General features: G+C 44.1%; 2 protein-coding genes across 3 annotated transcripts in view; one reads left to right on the top strand and one right to left on the bottom strand.

Moving 5' to 3' along the window:
* Window positions 1-2,076, bottom strand: part of ABRAXAS2 (abraxas 2, BRISC complex subunit) — a 29,901-nt gene extending 27,825 nt beyond the window's left edge. The window contains exon 1 of the mRNA XM_037051156.1: window positions 1,978-2,076. Coding sequence (XP_036907051.1) covers window positions 1,978-2,076 — 99 coding nt within the window. The remainder of the gene's footprint in view (window positions 1-1,977) is intronic.
* A 3,425-nt stretch (window positions 2,077-5,501) lies between these two features.
* Window positions 5,502-23,419, top strand: EEF1AKMT2 (EEF1A lysine methyltransferase 2). Of its 2 annotated transcripts, none has more exons than XM_037051154.1 (6): window positions 5,502-5,663; window positions 6,713-6,778; window positions 7,267-7,381; window positions 14,390-14,497; window positions 18,981-19,197; window positions 23,028-23,419. In XM_037051154.1, exons 1-6 carry the CDS (start codon window positions 5,530-5,532, stop codon window positions 23,147-23,149), a joined length of 762 nt encoding a protein of 253 aa, XP_036907049.1. In that variant the 5' UTR covers window positions 5,502-5,529; the 3' UTR covers window positions 23,150-23,419. The 2 variants fall into 2 exon arrangements, with proteins under 2 accessions (XP_036907049.1, XP_036907050.1); XM_037051155.1 differs by having other exon boundaries at window positions 5,626-5,715; window positions 7,267-7,385.
* Window positions 23,420-24,744: the final 1,325 nt, after the last annotated feature.

The following is a 24,744-nucleotide window of genomic DNA, read 5'->3' as shown; positions in this document are numbered from 1 at the left end:
AACACAAGTAGGCAAACTTATAGTGTGTGGGTGGAACGCAGCCTAATGCCTATTATTGCACAGCCCACGGGCTAAGAGTGATTTCTATACTTTCAAATGGCTCGAAAAAATAAAAAAGGATTCTTTCATCATGTGGAAACTTTCTGAAATTCAAATTTCAGTGTCCATAAAGAAAGTTTACCAGAAACGGTCACCCCACTTTATTTGTCATCCGTGGCTGCTTTCTCCCGACAGCGGCAGAGCTGAGTAGCTGTCAGAGGCCATGTGGCTCCCAAAGCCTAAAAAACATACTGTGTGCCTGTCTACAGACAAAGCCGGTTACCCCCAACTGATTTCTTGCCTGGATGAAATGAGAATGCTTTTACCACAAAAGCAAATCCTCGGTCCTTCAACTTTGAAATATATGCAATTAAAATAACTTTATTCCACATCTATAACTGTGTCAAGGTTAACATACACAGGTATGGTCATATCCAATACATCTGCAAACTGTTGTCATTGGCGAAAATTTCCATGACATCTGGCCGCCATACCTGCCACAGGGTAGATGAGCTGTCTCCTTCTACCTTCTACTCCTTCTAGAATTAAAATTAATTCTAATTTAAATTGGAATTAAATTAATACCAATCCAAGTAATACAATCATCCCACTGCTGCCTGCAGAAAAACCTACCCCTTTTCAACAGGTGGCTGCTTATTCTTACAACAACCTTGCCCCACACATAATCTGTGACATTACTGGCCAATCCAAAAATCGGAGGTGAAGAAGCACCATTTCAACAGTATCTCGCACTTCCACAGACACGAGGAGCAGCACAGACCACCCATACAAGGAGCCGCATCACATCATCAAACAGCCCGCTACAGTATCAAAGGCCTGAGTGCCCAGAGACAGGAGCGACCTCCGGAAAAGCCTACGTCGTGCATATTCTTACCATTAATCTCTACCATTGGCACTGGAGAGATGAAAGGTACATTAATTTAATGTCATCTAATTTACTAATGGAATCACCTCTCTACAAGTTTTTTATTAATGGAAGCTAAGATTGCTGACATCCAACCAAATCCAGTTCCTCCTTCTGCAGTGTATCATTTTGCTTTGTAATGACAGCCACACACACACACACACACACACACAGAAACCCCACCCTTATGTAGGGAATTTGAATAACTCACTCTTAACATCATTTAAAATAACCCAATTCGGCAAGCAAATTAAACACTTCCTTACAGATAAAAAACTATCTAGTTTCAAAAGAATGTCCACTCTGAGGTCAGCGACATCAGAACAACCCACAGAATAAAGACACCGAAGAGACAGGCTCTGCTGGCTCCGAGGCCTCCAAAGCCTGTGCATTTCCGATCACTCACGAATAGGCCTGTCACTTCCCTATTTCACTGCGACTTAGTTCCGTGGTCTTAGGACACGTGCCGAGGAAATAAACATGCAACTTCAGGGCAAGTAGACCCCACACCTAACGCTCCTGTTTACATTCTCCGTTTTCCATCGAGGAGAAGAAAACACACGAGCAGATGTAACAAGTATGAATGGTGACAGCCACGGTTTCCCTTGTCGCACCCACGACCTAGGAGACGAGCGGGCGGGTCCGGGCGCCTGGGCTCCTTCCCGACCCCGGGCTCCCCTCACAAGTCTAGACGCCTGACAGTCAGGGAAGGGCAGGCGCTCCGATTCCACTAAGCGACCTCTGACACTAGCGGCGGCCGGCAGGGCCAGCTCTGATAAACTGCAGACCGCTGTCCTGGGACGGTCGGCCGGCGGAAGGCACCGAGCGAGGTGGGCCCATCCCGAGGGAGAACGAGCCCCGGGTGGCAGTAGCTCGCCAGGGGCGGGAGCAGCCGGGTCACCAGCTCCTCGGGACGGCCGGTGAGCCTGGGGCGAGAGCCACAAGTGGTTCCAGCTTAGCCCGAGACAGAGGCTGGAGGCCCCAGCGGCCACGGCGGAGGTCCCAGCACCTACGTGGTCGGCGTTGCTGTTGGCGCTGTGGAAACACACAGCGCTGAAGGTGTAGCCCGAAATGGAAGCCGCCATGATGGAAATCTCCAACTCCCCCATCATGCCCCGCGGAGGGCACCCAGTCTTCCGGCCGGCCTCGACCCTTGGCATCCTGGGAAATGAAGTCTTCGGCGGTTGAGGCCGGGAGGTCGGAACGCGCCCCGCGTGTGGGCTGAGAAGTGCAGGTTTACCTGATCGGGACGATTCCTGCACCGTGTCCATCCGTGGGTTCGCGCCGGGCACACTCCAGACTTCGCATCTTCGGTAGAGCCCCTCATAGTTACGCAAGCCATTTTTTTGCAATAAAATAGTTAATGTTAAGATCCAACATTGGCCGCACTCGAGGATGATCAGAGATGATTCAGGCAATTGTATGGTTTTGGGTTTTGATATATAATAGAAGCAACCCGATGTGATTCCAACTTCCGTATGACCATTCTGGCTGCACTTTCAAGAATATATTGCCAGGGGATAGAGGAGACGTTATTACAATAGTCCAGACTCGGGGTGATGGTGTTTTGGGGGGGGTTAGAAGTGAAATGGGGGAAGCGGGCGGGGGGTGGGGCGGGTGTCGGAGGATGGTAAAAGAAGCAATTGGATTCTGGGTACAAGGGAAGACAAATGGAATGAAAACTAATCGAAAGAGGCTGCAAGCGACATAAATAATAAGTAAAAGTGAAAATAAATTATAACAAAGTTAGGAAAAACTCAGGGAAAGAACGAACTCACCTTTCTAATCATTATTCTTTCATTAGTTCCATCTTTCTGGTTCAAAACTGGGGGGCCGGCTCTCGATCTCCCACAAAACTCTTACCGCATTCTTTCCAAGTAAACAGAACTGTTTTCGGACAGTTGGGCAGGACAACCTTGGAATCACTCTTGACCTCCCATTTTGATTAGTCAGCAGTCTTCAAAATCTATCAAAACCCACGGCTTTTGTGACCTGTGAGCCTGAGCAACCCAAATGAAGGCAGAGCGGTAGTGACAGGGTTGAAAAACCGACCCCGAGCCCAGACACCAAGACCAGGAGGAGTTGTGTGGGGAGCATGAGGAAAGGACAGGAAGGACGCTCTGCCCTTCGGGATGGTCAGGCGCCAGTGGGATAGAGAACACAGGGAAGAGAGTGTCTGGAGGCGTGGGAGCTTTGGCTTGAGTTTAATGTAACAAGGGACAGCCAGGCAGCTGCAGGAGAAGTCTGGAGCTGAGGGTCGAGGGTGGAATTGGAAGTCACTAATAGTAAGAACAATAGCTGATGTTTACTGAATGAACACTGATCATCTGGCAGGCTCTGTTAAGCTCTTTACATGTACAGTGTATTGACATTTAATCATGCCAACAAACTTCTGAAACAGACCCATTTTAAACTCCACTTTATGGCTAAACAAACTGAGGTAGCATTTCCTGAGCATTTATACATCAGGCACATAGGATTTTACAGAAATCATTTCATTCATCTCTACAGCTGCCCTATGCCATAGGCACTATTATTATCCTTGTTACAAGAACGGGCACACAGATACCTTGGGAAGCACAGGAACTCACCCACAGTCACTCATGGCAAGGCCAAGGCTCAACCCTGGCAGTCCAACTTGAGCCTTTTTTGAAGACTCACTTAAGGGCAGGTGGTGATAGGGGAAAAGGAAGGGTTTTGAAGAAGGTTGTGCTAAGCTGTGTTGACCCCTACAGGATTGATCAAGAAAGGTGAAGCCTGAAACTTGACCCTTCACTTGACAACTTGGAAGCTGTTGAGAACTCTAGACAGCACAGTTCCAGACATATTGTAGGTGAGCAGGGTACCATGCGGCAGGAATTGGCAGGCAGAGAGAGAGAGAGAGAGAGAGGCAACCCAGAGTACTTGCAGAGCTGCCCTCCTGCCCCATGATACAGGCACCAGTGGGAGGTACTGTGTTCCTAGGCATTTTACAGCTTTTCCCTGGTGAGGGGCAACTCTGTTGGGATTAAGCTCCCCCCTCCTCCCCCAAGAATCTCGTTGCCCTGAGTGATCAGAGGTGGTACCCCACACAGCCTTCAGGACTAAACAGCCAGAGTAATCCCAGAGCCACAGAAGGAACTCTTTATAAACCGTGGGTTTTTCCAGGGCTCCATACCAACAAGTGTTTATAGCATTCATCACTCACAGAGAAAACAACTTAAGTGTTGGCAAGACATCAGATTGCAGATGGCTTTATCTTTCATGGGTACTTCATAATTATAACCTAAAACTTCTTAAGACCCACTCAGTCACATTCAAGCTTGCTTTCTCTAGCATCTAAAGTCTAGAAAAGATGAAAACAACCATTTGCCCAGGGCTGCACTAATTGGCTGTGGCATCCGGTGCTTTTATTACTCTGTAATAAGGTTACTTACGCTCTTTCGTGAGTTCTTTAATCACTACACACATGGACTTTCTTCTGTCTTTTACTGCATTTTGTCACTGGTGGTTGCCTGGAGATCTTGGAATGTCTTGTATAGAAGATGCACATTCTGTCCTAATTGGGATTTCTGGGAGCTGGAAAGGCAACTGCTGAGGTTGTTTACCTCTGGGGACTTAGTCTGCAGAGTCAACAGAAACGTGGCCTAGGAAACTTTCCTTCTACTCTGAAGGTAGCCGTGCCAGGGGCCTTCGAGATCCTTGCCTAGAACATTGAACTACCAGTATGTCACTGCTGCTGCAAAAAACCTCGCATACCTTGAGCGCATAAGATCTCTCGCATTGTGCTGCGGAACTACCAACGGCAGTCAGACTAAGACGCAGAGGAATTTCCACTTCACTGGTCCCGAGCAATCTCATAGGACAGTCACCATCTACCTGGGGCGAGGTCCAGGTGTGGAAACCAACGCACACAGACGTTGGGAGTCCTGGACCAGCCGCGAGCCAGGCGGGGGCGGAGCTCCGACGGGCATCCGGATGTGCGGACTCTCACCCAGCACTTTCTTCCACAACACTCCGATCCCCTAGACCGGTGCGTTTGGGGGTGGGGTGGGGTTATAGGGCATTCTTTTCTCTGGGCATAAATTCCCATGTCCACCTGGTGATGTCCTGGCAGAAGAGGCCAGAATGTTATTTTCTAGGCAGAAGAATTGAATAGAATAGCCATAAATAGAATTGAATTAGCCGGAAGCCAAACAATGATTCCCAGATCAGCCCACAGTGTGGAGATGAGGTGATTTGTGTGTTTGGGTTGAGCAGTGTTAGCTTTATGTTTTTAGTGTGGTGTATCCACCGCCAGTCTGTTTCCAAGATTCAGTACCTTGAATAGTCCCTTACAAACAGCAGTTCCCAAATATAGTGGCCCGCTGGCGAGCACCTTGAGGAGGGCTGGCATCTGACCTTAGATGCAGAGGGGAGAGGACAGAGGCGAGGCCCAGCCTGGCCCAAGTGTGTGTTTGGGTCCCGGGGCTGGGGACGGAGGCGGAGCCTGGCCCCAGTGCGGGCCGGGAGCAGTAGAGACGGCCACCTCCCCTGTGCCTAGAGGCGCCACCCAGCACGTCCGCTCTGCCCCGCGCCTCGTCTCTATGGCGGCCACTCGGCCGTCGCGGGCGCGGAGCAGCATGATCGCTGGGGGAGGCGCCGAGGTCGCGCCGCGGTCCCGAGAGGGCAGTCCCGGAGGGGCTGACTTTGCCCCGTCGGCGCTGGGGACCCGACAACAGTGAGTGTCGCGCAGGGCAGGATGAGTGGCGCTGCTTGGAGTGCGCCCCGGGGTAGGGGACGGAGAGGGATGGGCCGCGGGGGGGTCTCGGAAGATGGGGACAGCCTGGGGTGCGTGACGGGGAGAAGGGTAAAGGAGCGCCTTAGGAGAGCGTAAGCGGCGGAGAGGCTGGAGGCACGGAATCCGAGGGGTCCCTTTGGGGACGGTTAAGAGACATTTAAAGGGGTTGACATCTGATGGGCTCGTGGGTTTCCGGACGGGCTCTGAAGGCTCTGAACCTCTTGGGGAGGCCTTTTAAGGGTCTTGAACTTGAGGAGCAGGCCTGGGGAACGAGGGAGAGGGTGGGGACGATCTGCTGGGCCACGGATGGGAAAGGCTAAGGGGATGAGGGAGCTCGAACTGGTGGGAGTGTAGGGTGGCCAGAGGAGGGAGTGAGGAGGCAGTGATCTGACCTAAACAGATGCTTTGGAATCATTTAATGGTTACTCTGCGGGGGGGGGGGGGGAGGTAAGGATGAGAGGTAACTTGTAGGGGTGAGAGGGAGCGGGGGATTCTAGGAAGAGAAGGTAAATGATGGGGGAGGGAGAACTGGACTTAGAAGGAAAAAGAGTAAGTCTTAAAACATCCCTAAGCAGAGCTTCTCTTTGGTGAGTTCCATTATGAATAACCACTGTTAGTAGGAAATCTTTGTTTCCATACAGTTTAAACGGAAATTTTGGACTCATGTTTGGGAATACGGGATCCTTGAACAAATACTTTGTTGTATTTTTGTAAGTGAAAAGGTAGCATTTTTATGTGTCGGGTATTGTTCTAAGTGCTTTACACGTGTGCACATATTCTGTTTATGTTTTTTTTTTTAAACACAAAGACGTTAAGAGATCTGGGCTATGTGCACTTATTTATAACACTAATCATGCTTTTAAACATCTGTTACAAATCTCTGTAACATTGAAATTGTAATACAGTTTAATTGTAATTAATTGTAATACATTTAATTTGTAATACAGTTTAACTCAAGAATCTTGCTTTGCATTTGATCATTTGTATAGCTGGGATGCTGTCTATGAGAGAGGACTGAACAATTTCCAAGAATATGGAGATAGAGGAGAAATTTGGTGAGTTGCAAAAAATAGTGGAATTACGATCTGCAAGATCCTGTATCTTTATCTTCTAAGTGCATATCCCAAAGAAAGATGACCTGGAGATCTTAGCAGCTTTGAGCTTATTCTGGCTTTAGTGGGTAGATTTAAAGAACTTCTTACTTTTAATAGTCTAGATTTAAATTTGATGATGGTGTTATGAAATTACTTTCTTCCTGTAATTGTCCTTTTTAAATAAGCAATACAATTTTGAACCATTGATGCATACAAGTGTTCATCCTGACACAGAGAAACATTAGTAATACACCAACTTGATTTATTCTTGGATGTGTTTTTTCCTAAATAATAGTAGAGATGAAGCTTAAGTGGTTAAAAACATTACCATTTACTTTCAAAAAAGGCTTAATTGAGCTTGTTGAATGATCTACTTAAATGAAATATAGTTGTAACCTTTGCTCTATATCCCTTTGTTGTTTGATTAACTGATTTTCTATTCCTAACAGGTTTGGGGAAGAGAGTATGAATCGACTGATAAGGTGGATGCAGAAACAAAAGATTCCACTGGATGCTTCAGTGCTTGATATTGGAACTGGAAATGGTGTTTTCCTGGTTGAACTTGTTGGTACTTTTAGTATTCATGTGTTAGAGCTCAATTTTAACATGAAATTTAAAAAGCTTGCAGGCGAGGGTACTGGCCAGCTAAATCTAAAGTAGTAAAGCAGTCATGTCACGTGCTTTGAGAAGTCACGTGGTATGAAAGGGACTGCCTGGACTGTGAGAAGGAACTGAATGAGAAGCCCAGGCACCTGAGTCCTGGTCTTGGTGCAGCCTTGACTCTGACCAAACTGCTTAATTTTTCTGGGCTTCAATTCTTTCCTGAAGATTTGGACTAGTTTCTGTTGGTTTCTTCTAGCTCAAAACTCCAGAAATCTTTGTGTACAAGTCGGAGATGACTTGTGTACTGAGTGTGGGTGGGCTGTATAGAGGGAGAGCATTTCAAGCAGTGGCAACAGTAGTTAAAGGCACGGAGGTTTGCAGAGCCTAGTGGGTGCTGGGCCTGTGAGTAGTCTGGGAGATGGAAGGGTAAAGTGTGTGTGTGTGTGGGGGGGGGGGGGACAGAGAGGAGGACTGANAGTAGTCTGGGAGATGGAAGGGTAAAGTGTGTGTGTGTGTGGGGGGGGGGGGACAGAGAGGAGGACTGAGTTAAAGGTAGGGGCCATCATGGTATCCTGTGCCCAAGAGCTTAGCTTTCACTTTTACACTAAGAGGAGCAGTGAAAATGTGTCAAACAGTGGAATGAGGTGAGAAAAATTGTAATAAACTTTTCTGAACCATTGAGGTATAGTATATATGTATTATGTAAGTGAGCAAATCAAAAGACCGTGGCTCAGGGTATTATCACAAAGTAAACACAGCTATGTAGCGATCATCCTGGTCGAGAAGTGGAGTATTAGAGTCTCGAAGTTCCGCTTGAACTCCTTACCAGTCCTCTCTACATCACTTCCTTCTTCCTTTCTGAACGTGTAGTGGGGGCTTTAATATCGTAGGTTCACTCGCCTGTTTTGGATACTAAGTGGAAGGCTTCACTGCGTGCTCTTTCTGGTGTCTTGCACCGAGCATTCTGGGAGATTCACCGATGGTGTTGCAGGTAGCAGCGGTTCATCCCTGCTCGTTGCTGTTGGAGATTCCTTCCTATAGCGCAGCTGGGGTTTTGTGTATTAGTTCTATTGTTTGCCTGTAGATTCTTTTGGATTTTAATGGTTTACTTGTAGAAGCTAATGATTTCTCCTTTGAGACTAATGGTTTAACTGTAGATTTAGCTTTTCTACGTGCCTATGTTTATATGCACCCTGTGAATAATGACGGTTTTTGTAATTCCTTTTAACCCTTTAGAACTTTTCCCCCTTTTTACCCTGGCTAGGACCTCGAGTAGAATGTTGACAATGAATGGTGACGGAGGTGTCCTTGTCTGTTTTCCCCCTTCCAGAGGACACTTTCAATATTTTACTGTTAGGTATGATGTTAGCTTATGAGTTTGTTTTGTAGACAGCTCTGTGATTAGAGTAAGGAAGTTTCTTCCTATTTTTGCTTTGCTAAGTGTGTGTGTGTGTGTGTAAATGTGTTTCTCATGAATCTTGTTTATCAAATTCTTTCCTGTATCAATTGAGATAATTACAAGAATTTTCTGCCCTGGCTTGTTTAGCTCAGTGAATTGAGCACAGGCCTGTGAACCAAACAACCACAGTTCGATTCCCAGTCAGGGCACATACCTGGGTTGCAGGCCAGTTCCCAGCAGGGGACGCATGAGAGGCAACTACACAGTGATATTTCTCTCCCTCTCTCCTTCCCTTCCCCTCTAAAGAAGAATTTTCTCTTTTAGTCTGTTCCAGTTGGTGAACTACATTCCCCATTTTTGGATGTTAAATACATTCCTGGAAAAAAGCCCAGTTTGTATATATTACTAACCTAGTTTATATATGTAGATTCAGTGTGTTAATATTTTCAGGATTTTTGCAACTTTGTGAGAAAGATTGTCCTGGAATTTACTTCCTGTTGTGTCCTTTTAAGGTTATGAGGGCATCATTAAAGGAGAATCTACTTTCTGATAGAGTTTGTTGGCAAATGGTGTTTTCTTTTACCATAAATGTTTGGTAGAATTCACTGGTGAAGCCACGTACCTCATGAGAAGTGTTTTTATTAAATAAAGAGTGAGATACACGTAGAAAAGTGAGCAGGTCAATGTGTATAGCTTTTACAAAACGAATGCGTTTGTTGAACTCATCGGCCCAACCGAGGAAGAAAACACTGAGCTGCACGGAAGGCTCCTGTGCCCTTCCCGCGGGTTCCGTCTGAGTGGGAGCACCGTCCCGACCTCTGTCCCTGCACATCTGTTTTTGACACTAGCTGTGCTGGTTTCTCATCATGGCCGTAGTTTTCGTTTCTCTGATGACGAATGAGGCACCTTGCATGTGCTTATCCTCTGTTTGTGTATCTTCTCTGGTGGAATATGGGTTCAAGTCATTTGCCATTTTAAAATGGGGCTATTTGTTTAGCTCCGTAAGGTTGGAGAATTCTTTATGTGTTCTGGATATAAGTTCTTTGTCAGGTAAATGATTTGTAAATGTTTCTCCCATTTTTTGGCTCTTTCATTCAACAGTATCTTCTGAAGAGCAGAAGTTCTTTTTTTTTTTTTAAAGATTTTTTATTTATTTATTTTTAGACAGGGGAAGTGAGGGAAAAAGAGGGGGAGAGAAACATCCATGTGTAATTGCATCTCGTAAGTCCTCCCCACCCCCCTGGGGACCTGGCCGGTAACCTAGGCAAGTGCCCTGACTGGGAATCGAACTGGTGATCCTTTGATTTGCAGGCTGGTGCTCAATGCACTGACCCACACCAACCAGAGCTAAAACTTCTTGATTTTGATGAAATCAAATTTATTATTTTTTCTCATGGATTTTGCTTTCTCTCATATGGATTTTCTCATATGGATATTTGTCATATTAAAGAATTCTGTCTAAACCGAGGTCACATAGGCCTTTTTGTATATTTTCTTCTAAAAGTTACAGAGTTTTCCCTTTACATTTGCGATTTGTTTTGAGTTAATTTTTTTAAAGATTTTATTTACTCATTTTTAGAGGGAGGAGAAGAGGAGGAGAGAAACATCAATGTGTGGTTACCTCTCGTGCGCCCCCTGCTGGGAACTGGCCTGCAACCCAGGCATGTACCCTGACTGGGAATCGAACCGCGATCGTCTAGCTTTGCAAGCCCTTGCTCAATCCATTGAGCTACACCAGTCAGGGCTTGAGTTAACTTTTGTTTAAGGTTTAAGATACTGGTTGAGGTTCTTCCCTCCTTTCTTTCTTTTTTGCATAAGAATGTCAAATTGTTTCACCTGTCATTTGTTGAGAAGATTATCCTTTCTCCATTACATTGAGTTTTGTCTGTTTTCAACTCAATATAAATGGTATCATAGTATTGTCGTGTGTGTATTTTTTCCTATCTGGCTTCTTTTGCTGAGCGTGGATTTGTTGTATGTATGCTAGATTGCTTCAGTGTAGTGTATTCATGTACTGTATGAAAATAACCATAGTTTACTTTTTTATTTAGTCATTCATTCATCCATTCATCCATTCTCCTGTTGATGGACATGAGACCTGTCTTCAATCCTGTGTTGTTACGAATACCACCAGTTTTCCTAAGTGGTCCTACCGGGTCGTGTCCTTGGCAGTGTGTGGGAGTCCCAGTCAGGCCATGTGGTCTTGTCGACCCCTGGCCTTGTTGGTCTGTGCAATTCCAATGACTTTGGTAGGTGTGTAGCATATCTCATGGTTTTATTCTCATCTCCCTGGTGAGTCAATGTGTCAGGCATATTTTTGTGTGTTTTTGGCTGTGTGGCTGTTCTTTTTTGTGTAATGCTTATTTAAGTTTTTTCCCCAAGTAACAATTGGGTTGCCTGTTTTTTTTCTTACTGATTTACGGGTGTTCTTCATATTTCTGTATATGTGACCTTTGTATTGCAAATCTCTATCTAATCTATAGTTTGCCTTTTCATTTTTTCAGTACTATCTTTGGATGAACAACAGAAGTTCTTCAATTTTACTAAAGCTTAATATGTAATGTTTTAAGCTCCGACTGGTGTGGCTCAGTGGATTGAGTGCTGGCCCTGTAGACCAAAAAGTTGCTGGTTCGTTTGACCCCTAGTCAGGGCACATGCCTGCGTTGCAGGCCAGGTCCCCAGTTGGGACTGTGCAAGAGGCGACCGATCTGTGTTTCCCTCCCTCTCTTTTTCCCTTCCTTCCTCTCTAAGAATAAATAAAATCTTCAATAAAATAAAATGATTAGTGATTTTTGAATACCATATAGTAAATCTTTGCTTCCCTGGGGTCACAAATATATTTCCCTGTGTGTTCTAGAATCTTTTTTGTTTTCCTTTTCACCTTTAAGACCCGATCAGTTGTTTATGTTGCGAGGTAGAGGTCCGTGTTTATTTTTTCCCCTGAGAATGTCAAGGTCACCCAGCACTACTGACTGAAATGTACCCCCTCTTCCCCACTGCGCCTCTGTCCTGTGTCAGGTAGTGGTGTGTGTTCAAGTCTCTGTCTGGATCCTTTGAGTCTATTAGCTTTTATTTATTTATTCACTTATTTGTTTGTCCTCACCTGATGATGTGTTTATTGGGTTTAGAGGGAAGGGAGAGAGCCGGACCATCCAGCCAGGGCTGTCTAAATACCTTTCAGGGAATTATTTTAGAGGAGATTTCTTGGCAAGGAATTTTCTGAGCATTTCTTAAGCTGAGAATGTCTTTATTTTGCCTTCATTCCTAAGGGATGTTTTTGCAGAATGTAGAATTCTTAATTCTTCCAGTATCCCCGTTAAAAATGTTGTCTCTCTTCTTTCTGACCTCCATGGATTCTGATGAGAAACCTGCAGGCATGGAATCGTTGTGTTCCTGTAGCAGCGAGGCGTCTTTTGGATGCTTTCAAGATTCTTTCTGTCTCAGTTTTTAGCAGTTTGCATATGACATGCTATTGCTTGGATTTCTTGGGGCTTGCCCCGTGTGGGGTTCACCGGGCTTTTTGAATCTGAGAACACTTTTGATGCATAGATGTGCTGTATGATTTTAGACGGGCATTTTTCTTTCATTATCTTTGGCTTTCATTCTTCATGGCTTATTGTCAGTTGTCAGTCTTATCATTAGTCTCCCGAAGGCAGTTTTCCCCCCACTCTTACTCCTTGGATGCTTTTGAGATTTTTCTGTTTTTAGTTTTCATCAGATATATTAAAACATACTGGTTTTCTTTGTTTATGTTATGCCTCAGGTTTATAGAACTTACTGAATTTTTGGCATGGGGTCCATTGTTGATATTGGAAAATGCTTAGCAATATACCATTTTCTCTTCTGCCCAGTCTCATTTTCTCTACCTTGGAGAGAAAGGGAGGAACCTATCATATATATGTTAGATATTATACTTTGTGCTCTTTTATGTCCTTTTTGTTCTTTCCTGTTTTTAATTTTCTATCCTTTTGTCATTGTATGCTTAACAGGTGTTATGACATTTTTTCCAACTGACTAATTTTTTTTCTGTGTCTAATTTCCTATCAAGTTCACCCTTGGTTTATTAATTATTGCATTTTTAATTTGTTACTTGTTTGCTTCTTTTGTTACAGTTTTCAGTGATCTGGCAACATTCTCCAAATTGTTAGTATTTATTTCAATTGTTTCAAAATCTGTTTCTTATTCTTCTTTTATTTATGTCTTTTGTGGGCCTTTTTCTAATGTCAGTTTTTCCCCTTGGTTTTGGTCACTTATTGTATCCTTGAATGTCTGTTTATTTCTCACTGAGTGCCAGAAACTGAACATGAAATTTACTGGAGATATTTTGAGGCTTTGGATGATTGTTGTAGAGCCCTAAGACATGGGTTCATGGTTTTTACAAGCTCTGCTGGAAGAGTTAGCAGGCACGGGATGAGAGGGAGTCGGTCAGAGTCCATTCTTAGAATCATTTGGTGTTCTGGGTCTAATGTAGAAGGCACTGAGGGGGACGGCGAGGAGATGAAGACCTCAGAGCGAGTGGAGGGAGGCAGCTGAAAGAGTAGAAAGTTGGCATCGAAGGAGGACATTATATTTTAAGATTAAAAACAATCAAAGGAGCAAAATGCTCTGTGGGAATAATTGGTATGCACTTGAGTTTAGATTAGAAATCAGTCACTCAGGGTTGAAAAGTCTGGGTAAGTCTTGATGGATGGTGTTGGAGTGGGTTAAATTTTGAAGGAAGTAATCATTTAGGAAATTGGGAAGAGCAGAAACAATTTCAGCCTTCTCTGTACTTCGCAACTTCTTTTCTTCAAATATCCTTTGACATGGCTATTAGCCTGATTGGTCTGAGAATGTTCAGCATAGTCAGGTGGTGGGGGTGGAGGTTGGAAGCCACCATGCTTTTGCCACAGGTGCCAGGTGCCTTCGAAGGGCTCAGAGGGCTGGTCGGCAGCCGGCACTCCCCCTCCCGTCTCAGAACTCTTAGCCCAGTGAGCGGCGTTCTCCACGTCTTTGGCCCCGCCTCACAGGTGTTTTGTAAAGGTCTATTGAAACGTAGGAACTATTGCAAAAACAAAAAATACTATGCATGTGTAATCACAGGCTGTTGGAGAGTTGCGTAATTTATAATTACATTGACTGAACGTTTAACACCAAGAACTTATTTCTTATGCATTGATTGAGTTTATTCATATAACTTAATTGTGTTAAGTAAAATTTATGACACATTTATGTGTGAATTAGAGCCTCTCAGTGTCAGAAGTTAACGCCACATTTTTCTGCTTGAGGGCAGAAATATTACACATACGAGTATTCTCATTAGCTCTGAGAAAATGAATTCCCTTTTGAAAAGGAAATCAGATACTATAAAAGCAAATGAATTGTTACATTCTATAAATTTAAAGTTTTACTTTCTATTTGGATTCTGCAATAAAATTTAAACATTGTAGATTATTAGACGGTATATGTTACTTGATCTATTGAAAATAAATAAAACGGCCCTAGTCTTGAAGGAACATTATGATTCGTGAACGAAGCAGTGTATTACAACTTTTTAAAACTGAAGTATGAAACTACGTCTCTGTCTCTAGGCAAAACTTGGTTTCTCTGATATTACTGGGATTGATTATTCTCCCCCTGCGATACAGCTGTCTGGAAGAGTCATAGAGAAAGAAGGCTTCTCTAACATTAAGTTGAAGGTAACTATTATTTATATTACTGTAACTTATTTGTATTTCTAATAAAAGCTATAAAATGGAGATGTTTCTAAAGTGTATCAATCATAAACAATCCGGAATGGGACATTTTTGAGAATTTGTAGTCTAGTCAGTTTGGGGAAGTTATTTTCTTCCTTGAGTGCGGGTTTACTCAGTCTCCTCCTTCCCCCTCGTGTTTGCAAACACACCAGTAACACCTAACTTTGCAGTGACCAGATCTGAACGTTGTTCGTGCGTGAAGTGGAAAATGCCACCAGGAACTGCTTAGTTTGTTTTGTGATCTGCAGGAAGATGACGTCTCCTGCATTTGTATTTCTGGCTTAGGGGTCTCCTCTGAGCTCTGGAGTTACAGACACACCGTCCTTTACAATCCCATTGGCATAGTCAGTAGTCTCTCAGTCAGTCCAAAGTGACACTCTTTTTTGGGGGGGAGAGCTTTGTTTTTATTTATTTTAAAAATATATTTTATTGGTTATGCTATTACAGTTGTCCCATTTTCTCCCCTTTGTTCCCCTCTGCCCTCCACCCCCCTCCCACCAGCATTCCTCCCCTTTAGTTCACGTCCACAGGTCATACATACGAGTTCTTTGGCTTCTGCATTTCCCATACTATTTTAACCTCCCCGTCTATTTTCTACCCACCATTTATGCTACTTATTCTTTGTACCTTTTCCCCCTCTCTCCCTCTCCCATTCCCCCACTGATAACCCTCCATGTGCTCTCCATTTCTGTGATTCTGTTCCTGTTCTAGTTGTTTGCTTAGTTTGTTTTAGTTTTAGGTGTGGTTCTTAATAACTGTGAGTTTGCTGTCCTTTCACTTCATATTTTTTATCTTCTTTTTCTTAGATAAGTCTCTTTAACATTTCATATAATAAGGGCTTGGTGATGATGAAATCCTTTCACTTGACCTTATCTGGGAAGCACCTTATCTGCCCTTCCATTCTAAATGATAGCTTTGCTGGATAGAGCAATCTTGGATGTAGGTCTTTGGATTTCATGACTTGGAAAACTTGTTTCCAGCCCCTTCTTGCCTGCAAGGTTTCTTTTGAGAAATCAACTGACGGACTGATGGGAACTCCTTTGTAGGTAACTGTCTCCTTTTCTCTTGCTGCTTTTAGGATTCTCTCCTTATCTTTCATTTTGAGTAATATAATTATGATGTGCCTTGGTGTGTTCCTCCTTGGGTCCACCTTCTTTGGGACTCTCTGAGCTTCTTGGAAGTCTATTTCCTTTGCCAGATTGGGGAAATTCTTTTTTCAAATAAGTTTTGAAATTATTATTTTTTCAAATAAGTTTTTTTTTCCATTATTTTTTCAAATAAGTTTTCAATTTCTTGCTCTTCCTCTTCTCCTGATACCCCTCTGAATCAGATATTGGAACATTTAAAGATGTCCTAGAGGTTCCTAAGCCTCTCCTCATTTTTTTAAATTCTTGTTTCTTCATTCTGTTCTGCTTGAATGTTTCTTTCTTCCTTCTGGTCCACACTGTTGATTTGAGTCCTGGTTTTCTTCCCGCCACTGTTGGTTCCCTCTACATTTCCTTTATTTCACTTAGTGTAGCCTTCATTTGTTCATCTAATTTGCAACCACACTCAACCAATTCTGTGTGCATCCTGATTATCAGTGTTTTGAATTCTGCATCTGATAGATTGGCTATGTCTTCGTCACTTAGTTGTATTTTTTTCTGGAGCTTTGATCTGTTCTTTCATGTGGGCCCTTTGGTTTTTTTGTCTCTTCGCGCCTGTTACATAGCCGTAAATATTCGCCAGGGCGGGGCAGCCCACGTGGCCATGTTGTGACGCCGTACGTGGGGGAGGGTCCGAGAGGGAACAGTGCTGCTTGCTCTGCTCTCTGCCGGATTTCAGTCACTTCCTCTGCTACCCACAAGCAAAGAGGGCCCTTCTGGTGCTGGTTCCCGGGTGGGTGGGCTTGTGTGCGTTCTCGGACCCTGTGGGTCCCTCCAGTGAACTCTCCTGTGAGGGTGGGAGTCTCTCCCGCTGGCGCCTCAACCCCCACAGGTGTTTTCAGAGGTTTGAGGCTGCATTTCCTCGCACTGAAACTCTGGACAGGGCAGTCTGTCTTGCTCCCCAGTTGTTCCTCCTGGTTTGTCTGCACGTGAGTGTGGGACCGACCGGTGCGCACTCCGCCGCCGCCTCGCCCCCGGCCGCAGCCTTGCCCACCCTAGTCCTCCAGCCGCTGTGTGGCTGCGAGTCCTCTCTGCCCGCGGCCTGTCCCCGCCCCTCCTGCGGGTCTGGGTGGGTGTTTCTTCTTGAACACCTTCTTGAACACCAGGTTGTCGGACTTCCATACAGTTCGATTTTCTGGCTGTTCTGGTTGTGTTTTGTTTTTAGATTTGTTGTTGTCCTTTTGGTTGTGTGAGGAGGCACAGTGTGTCTGCCTACGCCTCCATCTTGGCCGGAAGTCGTCCTAAAGCCATCCTCTTGCCTTCTTCAACCGGCATCCCCCCACTCCCCTTCCAGCCTCTCCGGTGATACCACCCTTCATTTACCAGTTGCACTAACCCAAAACCCAAGGAGTCATCCTTGATTCCTCTCTCTCCTTTAAATTCCATGTCCAGTTTGGTTGGTTTTATCCTCCCAGCAAGTCAGGAATGCAGTCATTCCTTGGTATTTCTAGTGCTCCCCTCAAAGCTGAGCCACCACCTTTTCTTGGCCCAGACAATTATAGTAGCCACTTAAAGGGCCTCCCTGTTCCCTCTCTGGCCACCCAGCTGACTGTCACCACAGGGCAGCCCCAGGAGTGATCTTCACTATGCAAATCAGCTCTGGGACTTCCGTGTTCAGCCTCCCGGGGCTTCCCCTTTTGCTCAGAATGGAAGCTGGGCCCCACCCAGCCTAGAGCCCTCTTCCCTCCTTGTCAGCAAGGCCGCAGGCTGTTTCTGCTTCTGTCTGCTCCTGAGCATCTCACCTTTCTCCTCCAGCCATTTCGAGGATGTTCCCTGGTGGGGGGAGGGGGGTAGTTGCGGAGACCGGAGACCTTCCTTGGCTTGTTTGGCTCCTGTACTTGGCTAAAATCCCTGCTGGACTATTTAGAGAGGCCTGAGCTGACTGCCTTTTCTGATACATTTCTCTTCCCAGCTGTTCACCATCTTCGTTATTTTGTTTTTATTATTTTCATAGCACTTTATCTGAAATCACTTGTTTAGCCTGTTTATTACTTGCCTTTACCTTTAGAAAATATAAGATGTGTTCTTCTACAGTGAACTTTCTCTTTTGATTGCTGTATATTCCTAGGGCCTGTAAAGTTCCTGCATTTAATAGGTGTCTATGAAGTATTTGTTGAATAAATGTGTACTTTCATTTAGGACAGGGATGTCTTCAAACTTAGCTCCTAAGAGTGGTAGTTAATATGTTGCCTTGGGTATAGTGACTGCTTGGGAGTTGGGGGTGGGGGGAAGCGCTTGTTCCAATGTGTGGAAACATAAGGTCAATAAGGGAGTCTAAATAATATACTATTTATGATGACTTGATTAAGTTTGTATAAATAATCGGCTCATTGCATAATTACCTTTTCAAAGTAGCTTTTTAGAATTAAAAAAAGCTGTGTATTGGCACATCATTTCGAATATTTTATGAAATTGGATACCTCACTATTTCAAGTGCGTATAATGTCAGTGGTTATTGGAAGTGGATGAGAGGTTGATGTATGACTTCCTAATTCTAAAGTGAATCATATTCATAAAGTTAACTAATTGCAGGTTAAACAGCTGTTTAATTTCTTAAGCTTTAGGCCATTCATTCCTTTTGTTTTTAAAGATTTTATTTATTTATTTTTAAAGAGGGGGATGGGAGGGGGAAAGAGAGGGAGAGAAATATCAGTGTGTGGTTGCCTCTCACATGGCCCCCAATGGGTACCTGGCCTGCAACCCAGGCATGTGCCCTGGACTGGGAATCAAACTGGCAACCGTTTGGTTCACAGGCCGGCACTCAATCCATTAAGTCACCCAGCCAGGGCGAGGCCACTCATTCTATCCATTAGTTGCTTTGTAAGCTGCTGAGTCAAGGCAAGAGACTTTTATTTTCCTGTTTACTTTAGGTCACACAGCTTGTAATCTTAGCTAACAGTCATCTTATTTCTAGTGACCTGTTTGAGTTCCAGACAGTTTTTGTCATTTTTAAGAACAAGTCAAATACACTACTTATCAGCAGAAATAATGGCGAGCTCTGCTCTGTGCTGGCGGTACTAGGCAGTGCACCTGGCTTTGATTTGTTTCCAAATTTGGAATGTCCAGGAAATGCTGTCAGTCTCTTTTACTAATCTTAGCTTTAATGGTCTTGGAATGAAGCACATAAAAGTTAGCTATAAAGTTGAAAATATGTTTATTACATGTAAAATGCCATCATAATGAATGGGTGCTTTTATCTATAACTTGTTACAGATTGTCACTTAAATTAGGTAAAGATTGTGTGTTAATTGTTCTCACATATGCATTGATTTTTCATGTAGGTGGAAGACTTTTTGAATCTCTCCACGGAGCTGTGTGGGTTTCACATTTGTATCGACAAAGGGACTTTTGATGCCATAAGCCTTGACCCTGACGATGCGGTTGAGAAGAGGAAGCAGTACGTGAAGTCTCTCTCCAGGGCGTTGAAAGAGAAAGGCTTTTTTCTGATAACCTCCTGTAATTGGACCAGGGAAGAGCTGCTAAATGAGTTCAGTGAAGGTAATTGGCTATATGTTGTTTAAATGTGCTCCTTCCTCAGGCTTAATGCCCCAAATAGGTTTTTTCCCCTTGGCATTAGAGTGTTTTACTTTCCTATTTGTGGGAATTGCCTACTTTTCTTCTGTGTTAATAATCTTGGTGTTACTTTTAACTGTATATGCAAAGCACAAAGAAGTAATGTTGGTTGAGATCCACAGTCCTTTTTAAACATTTCCAAGAAATCCTGGCAGTTAAGTACTAAAATTTATGAGCCTATAAAAATTAAGTTCTTTAGTAAGCTATATAATCTGTTACTTAGAGAATCAAACAAAGAAGGCACATATATTGTGCTTCTGACTTTAGTGAACCGACACACTGGTAGTCAGTAATAATGCAAATGGAAGTAGTATTTTTTTAAAGTCTTACATGATGAGAGCTTTAGTTTTATAGATACTTTGTATGTCTCTTTAGCGGTCATTCAGATACTTAGGGCTTGTCCTGTTGTTTCCAGTGTGGATGGGACGATGGTGTCCAACAGTGCACAGAATGAAGTGGGGACTTGGCAGTAGAAATACCTCCTGCTAGTTCTTGAGGAAATCTCTACCTTTCTCGAGATTTTTGGTGCCAAGACAAGATCCTTTTTCCCCGAAGGAGAATAGGCGCTGTGTCTACAAAGTGGAGATTTTATGAGAATCGAGGATCAATAATACGCACACAGACATTTTGAGTTCTCTGGCAAACCAGTCCCTGCGTGTTTTAGGGGACGTTTTACCTGCCAGCTCATTCATGCAGTCAGTGCACAGGCATTTCTGGGGAGTCCCTGAGTGTGTATAACTGGGTGTTTGCTTGCTTTGTGTAGAGTCTTTCGGATGGGGACTAAGTGTTTTAAAGGAATGAGAGGAATGTCCCGGACGGAGTGTTAGCCGTCGGTATGGTGCTCAATGTGTGGTTCAGATCTGAACCGTGGTTGTCGCAGGCTAATGGGAAGTGATTGCGTAACCATGCCGCGTGCGCTGCGTCTCGGGGCTTGTGTTCTCGGGGACGAGGGATGAGGTGGTAGAACGCCCAGCACACGCCTGTGTGTGCACCAGTGGCTTGTGCAGGCTCTGGTGTGTGAAGGCTGATGTGTTTGAGGCTCGGAACGTGAGCCTGTGGCTTCCTTACTGTTGCTTCCAGAGCCCAAGAATTAGATGTGATTTATCATCTCTTATTTCATGTCGTCGATTTTATTATCTTCATGTTAAATTTGTTTCCTTTAGAACTGTTGAGGCCCCATATCAATAGCCTTTCCCTCTTCCTGAAGCTTGACAGTTTTAATGCATGCTCAGAGTTACACTGTGTAAAAGCAAGGTCCTTCCCTGGTCTTTAAATACAGGTGTTCCCGTTTCCCCCCGCAGCCACCAGACAAAAACATATTTGTCTGTTTCCGATAATGAGGAACAGACTTCAGCCTGGTAAGGAGAGCTTAAAGACCTGTCTGGGACCGAGAACCACTGACTGAGTTTTTCAACTCATGTTCAGTTTCAGAGTTGAATAAGGAACTGAAGGAAGTGAAATGTTACAACAGGAACTTGGAAAGAAATGGTTACATACGATTGAAGACATTTGTAGGCAGGCCTCTCTTAGAAGATGGTTTTGGGTGTCAGTTGAGGACACTAACAGAACTCACTGCCGCGCCTCTCTGCTGGGGTGTTGTCACTGGCTCCCGAGACAGGCTTCCCGTCCCTTTTGCACAGAATAAACCTGGCTTCACCAATCTCGAAGGTACTTTCTTTATAAGTGTTCATAAAGCTGTGGAAATGAATCTTGCATTTTTCCTTCATAGCCCTATTTATATAAACATTTTGTGTTTTCATTTATTTTGGTGAGGACCCCTTGAAACATTTGCTAGGTATTAGGATGTTCTAATTTGAGTCCAAGGAACTTGTCTTTCCTAGAACTACTGAATTAAAAAACAAAAACAAAAAACAAACCTCAAACATACTTATTACAAAAGTAATCTGGATTCATTATGAAAAAATTGGAAAATATTAATCCCAGCATGTAAGCATGTACATTAAAATCAAATCATCTGTCATCTCTCTCTGGATTATAACCACTGTTAATATTGTGGCGTATTATCTTTGAAATATAGGAACTTCAGTTCTATAAGGTTCGTCCAGGGAGTTCAAAGAGCTGTCCTGGAAAATTCATAGCTCTATTTTTCTCTTGAAAAAAATTTTTTTTTTAGATTCTATTTATTTATCTTAGAGGGGAAGGGAAGGAGAGAGAGAGAGAGAGAGAAATATCAGTGTATGGTTGCCTCTCATGCGTCCCCTGTTGGGAACCGGGAACTGGCCTGCAACCTAGGCATGTGCCCTGACTGGGAATCAAACCAAGATCGTGTGGTTCGCAGGCCCGTGTTGAAAATTTTTATTATGAAATACTTTAAGCATAAGTAGAATTTCAGAAATAGATATGGGTGTGTACCCATGTATACACCAAGTGTTAAAATATATAATGTTATCAAAGGGCCTGTCTTTGGAAAAGTTTTCTATGATCAATTTTTAAGGCATATTTTAATATTTAGTTATTTATTAAGGTTTGCTGAAGTCTGATTAAGAATACGAATTTCGCCCTGGCTGGTGTAGCTCAGTGGATTGAGCGCGGGCCTGCGAACCACACGATTGCGGTTCGATTCCCAGTCAGGGCACATGCCTGGGTTGCAGGCCAGTTCCCAGCAGGGGACGCATGAGAGGCAACCATACATTGATATTTTCCTCCCTCTCTCCTTCCCTTCCCCTCTAAAGATAAATAAATAAAATAAAATAAAAAGAATATGAATTTGAATATGTAATGAAACAAAGTATAAAATACCAGTTGATACAATAATATATATGACCCTTTTAACATTTTTTCTGTGTCAGTTTTCAGTTTATTTTATAGTTCAGGGAAGTGCCACATTACCTTATTCTGATCTTGGCAGAATCACTGCGAGTTAGATGGGGCACTGGTGTCTGTGACCCCCTTGCACAGAAACTGAGGATCCTGGTTAAGGTCATTGAAGGTCATTGGACCAGCATGTTTTCCACCTAGTAAGTGGGACAGCTGGGACTTGGACCCAGGGCTTTTTTTTTTTTTTTTAAGATTTTATTTATGTAGAGGAGAAGGGAAGGAGAGAAGGAGAAAAATATCAATGTATGGTTGCTTCTCATGCGTCCCCTGCTGGGAACTGGCCTGCAACCCAGGCATGTACCCTGACTGGGAATCGAACCTTGGTCCTTTGGCTCATAGGCCCGTGCCCAACCCATTGAGCCACACCAGCCAGGGCCATTAACCATCTTTAAGTGCACGGCCCCGTGGCATCGAGCGCGCGGTGGTGCTGTGCGAGCCGTCAGTGCTATCCCACTCCAGAACTTTTCATCTTACAGACTCATTTGTATCTCCACGTAATTCAACCCCTTGGATTAAGTTTTTTGGGTGTGTGATGCAGATCAAATTGCGTTACTGCATATAAAGCTCTCAGAACGGTGCCTGACACAGGGTGAGAACACCTGCTAGCTGCTTCCTGCAGACAGGTGAAGTAGGCTCAAGGAGATGCAGGGCGGAAAGGGTGATGGATGGGAGTGGAGGAGATGGGGGATGGGGAAGAAGCAGCCTGTTCGTGTGTGGCCTTGCCTGTCCCCGTTCTGTCAAAGTGTTTTGGGGTGTGCACACCCACGATACGCATGTGTGGTAGGAACAGAAGATCATGGACTGGAGTGGAGTCACCATTCAGAGTTTGCGATCATGTGGCTTTATAAAGGCTTTGAAAATGCGTTGTTGACTGTGGCATCGAATTCCTACTTAGAGGTTTGGATTTTGTCTCACAGGTTTGGAACTTTTCGAAGAGTTGCCAACACCCAAGTTCAGCTTCGGAGGCCGATCTGGAAGCAGTGTAGCAGCCTTGGTTTTCCAGAAAACGCGAGACTTCTCATTGGACAAATCCAGTTAGCTTTTTTTAAAGGAGCTCTTTGCCAGAGTAAACCTGACACAGAAAGTGCAAGTGCAAGTACATGCGCAGGGAGTGCACCGGATGCACGTGTCGGACGGAAGCAGAGACCATGAGCATGGCCGTGGGTGGGTTTTAGAGACCAACCAAGAATAATTTTAAATGCTCTTTTGTATTTGAAATGTAAGTATTTTTTCTTTTTGATTAAAAACAATTTTCTGTACCTGCTGAACAGTTAAAAACTTTAAAGCAGTAAATGAATTCTCAGAAAGCGTGTATTCTTGACTTTTGTGCTTTGGTAAAATTGAATTGAATGTAACTTTTTATTGAGTCAACCAAGCTACTCCAGGGCCAGAATAATAAGCTAAACAGCTTTCTTAGTGTTTTAGTAGAGTATTTATGAAACATAATAAGCCTACTATTTTTGGTGGAATGGTAGCTATTTAAAAAATTATTTAATATCTGAGAAAATCCTCTAGCTTTCATGTAGACAGTTAAACAAAATCAGGTAAATATACCAGTTGCCTAGAAATACTAAGTGAGTGTGTATTTTGTGGCAGATGGTGTTTTGCACACTGAGGGATGAAGAGGAAGTGGAGGGAAGGCAACCCAGAGATGCTGCTGCGGGCCAGTTCTGGGCCATCTCTGTGGGTCATCTCGGCGGACCTCCCGGTGGTGTCCAGGCGGGGATTACTGACTCCAGTTTCAAACTGTGCACGCCAGACGCCAGGGCAGGGTGCAGACCGGGCTCCTCCTGGTGCTGGCGCTGAAACCCGCGAGCACGTGCTGCCTCCCAGGCGCTGGGTCTCTGCCCCTGGGTGTTGACAGTTGGGTGGGGGGCGCGAGACTGGTCCTCAGCAGACACCCGTCCAGAGGTTAGGTGCTTGTGTTTAGGAGCTCCGCGGCTCCTTGGGATGGGCTGATCTGGGCTGAGACTGGGAGTCACCCTCCATTACTTTCCACCGTCCACCTGCTTGTGCTCAGAGACTTGCCTAATCAGGAACCGGATTGCCCCGCGCTCCGGGCAAGGCGGTGTAAGCTGAGTTACCAGCAGGCTTTCGTGAGCCCTGAGCGACACAGAGACGAGGACTTCCGGTTAGGGGCTGTGTAGTAAGACATACAGTTTATTAAGATTTCTTAAAACATAAGGTAGGCTAATATTTAACGCTGTTTTTTATTTGGGCTAATATTTTATTATGGGAGTCACCATGTGAGGTTTTTTAAAAAGTGACATGATATTGGATGGTTTTTAGCTTTTAGGCCTGTTGGGCTACAGAATGGAGAGAATCTTTGTTTGACGAACGTTAACTCCAGTGGTACTTCTACATTACAACCTTTTTAAAATTCTTTTATTTTTTGCCCCAGTCTTGGGGCAGGAGCGGGTGGTTTGATTTAGAGCAGATTTGGTCAACCACTCAGATGACCACCTGCCTTGCCCAGGATGACTGAAGACACCTACGTAAGCTTTAAATACTTACCATTGTTTGAAAAGCTTTAACTTTTGACATTTGAACAGTGAGCGATTAAAGTGCAGGTTATTCACCTTAGAAATCGTGTTTTGGTTTTACAAGCTGGACATGGGACCGCGCACTGTGAAG

The sequence above is a fragment of the Sturnira hondurensis genome, unplaced genomic scaffold, assembly GCF_014824575.4.
Source record: "Sturnira hondurensis isolate 20B ecotype Veracruz unplaced genomic scaffold, ASM1482457v3 Scaffold0007208, whole genome shotgun sequence".
In the NCBI taxonomy this organism is placed as follows: Eukaryota; Metazoa; Chordata; class Mammalia; order Chiroptera; family Phyllostomidae; genus Sturnira; species Sturnira hondurensis.
The sequence above is the reverse complement of the archived record's forward strand: the minus strand, read 5'-3'. Positions and strand labels throughout refer to the sequence as shown.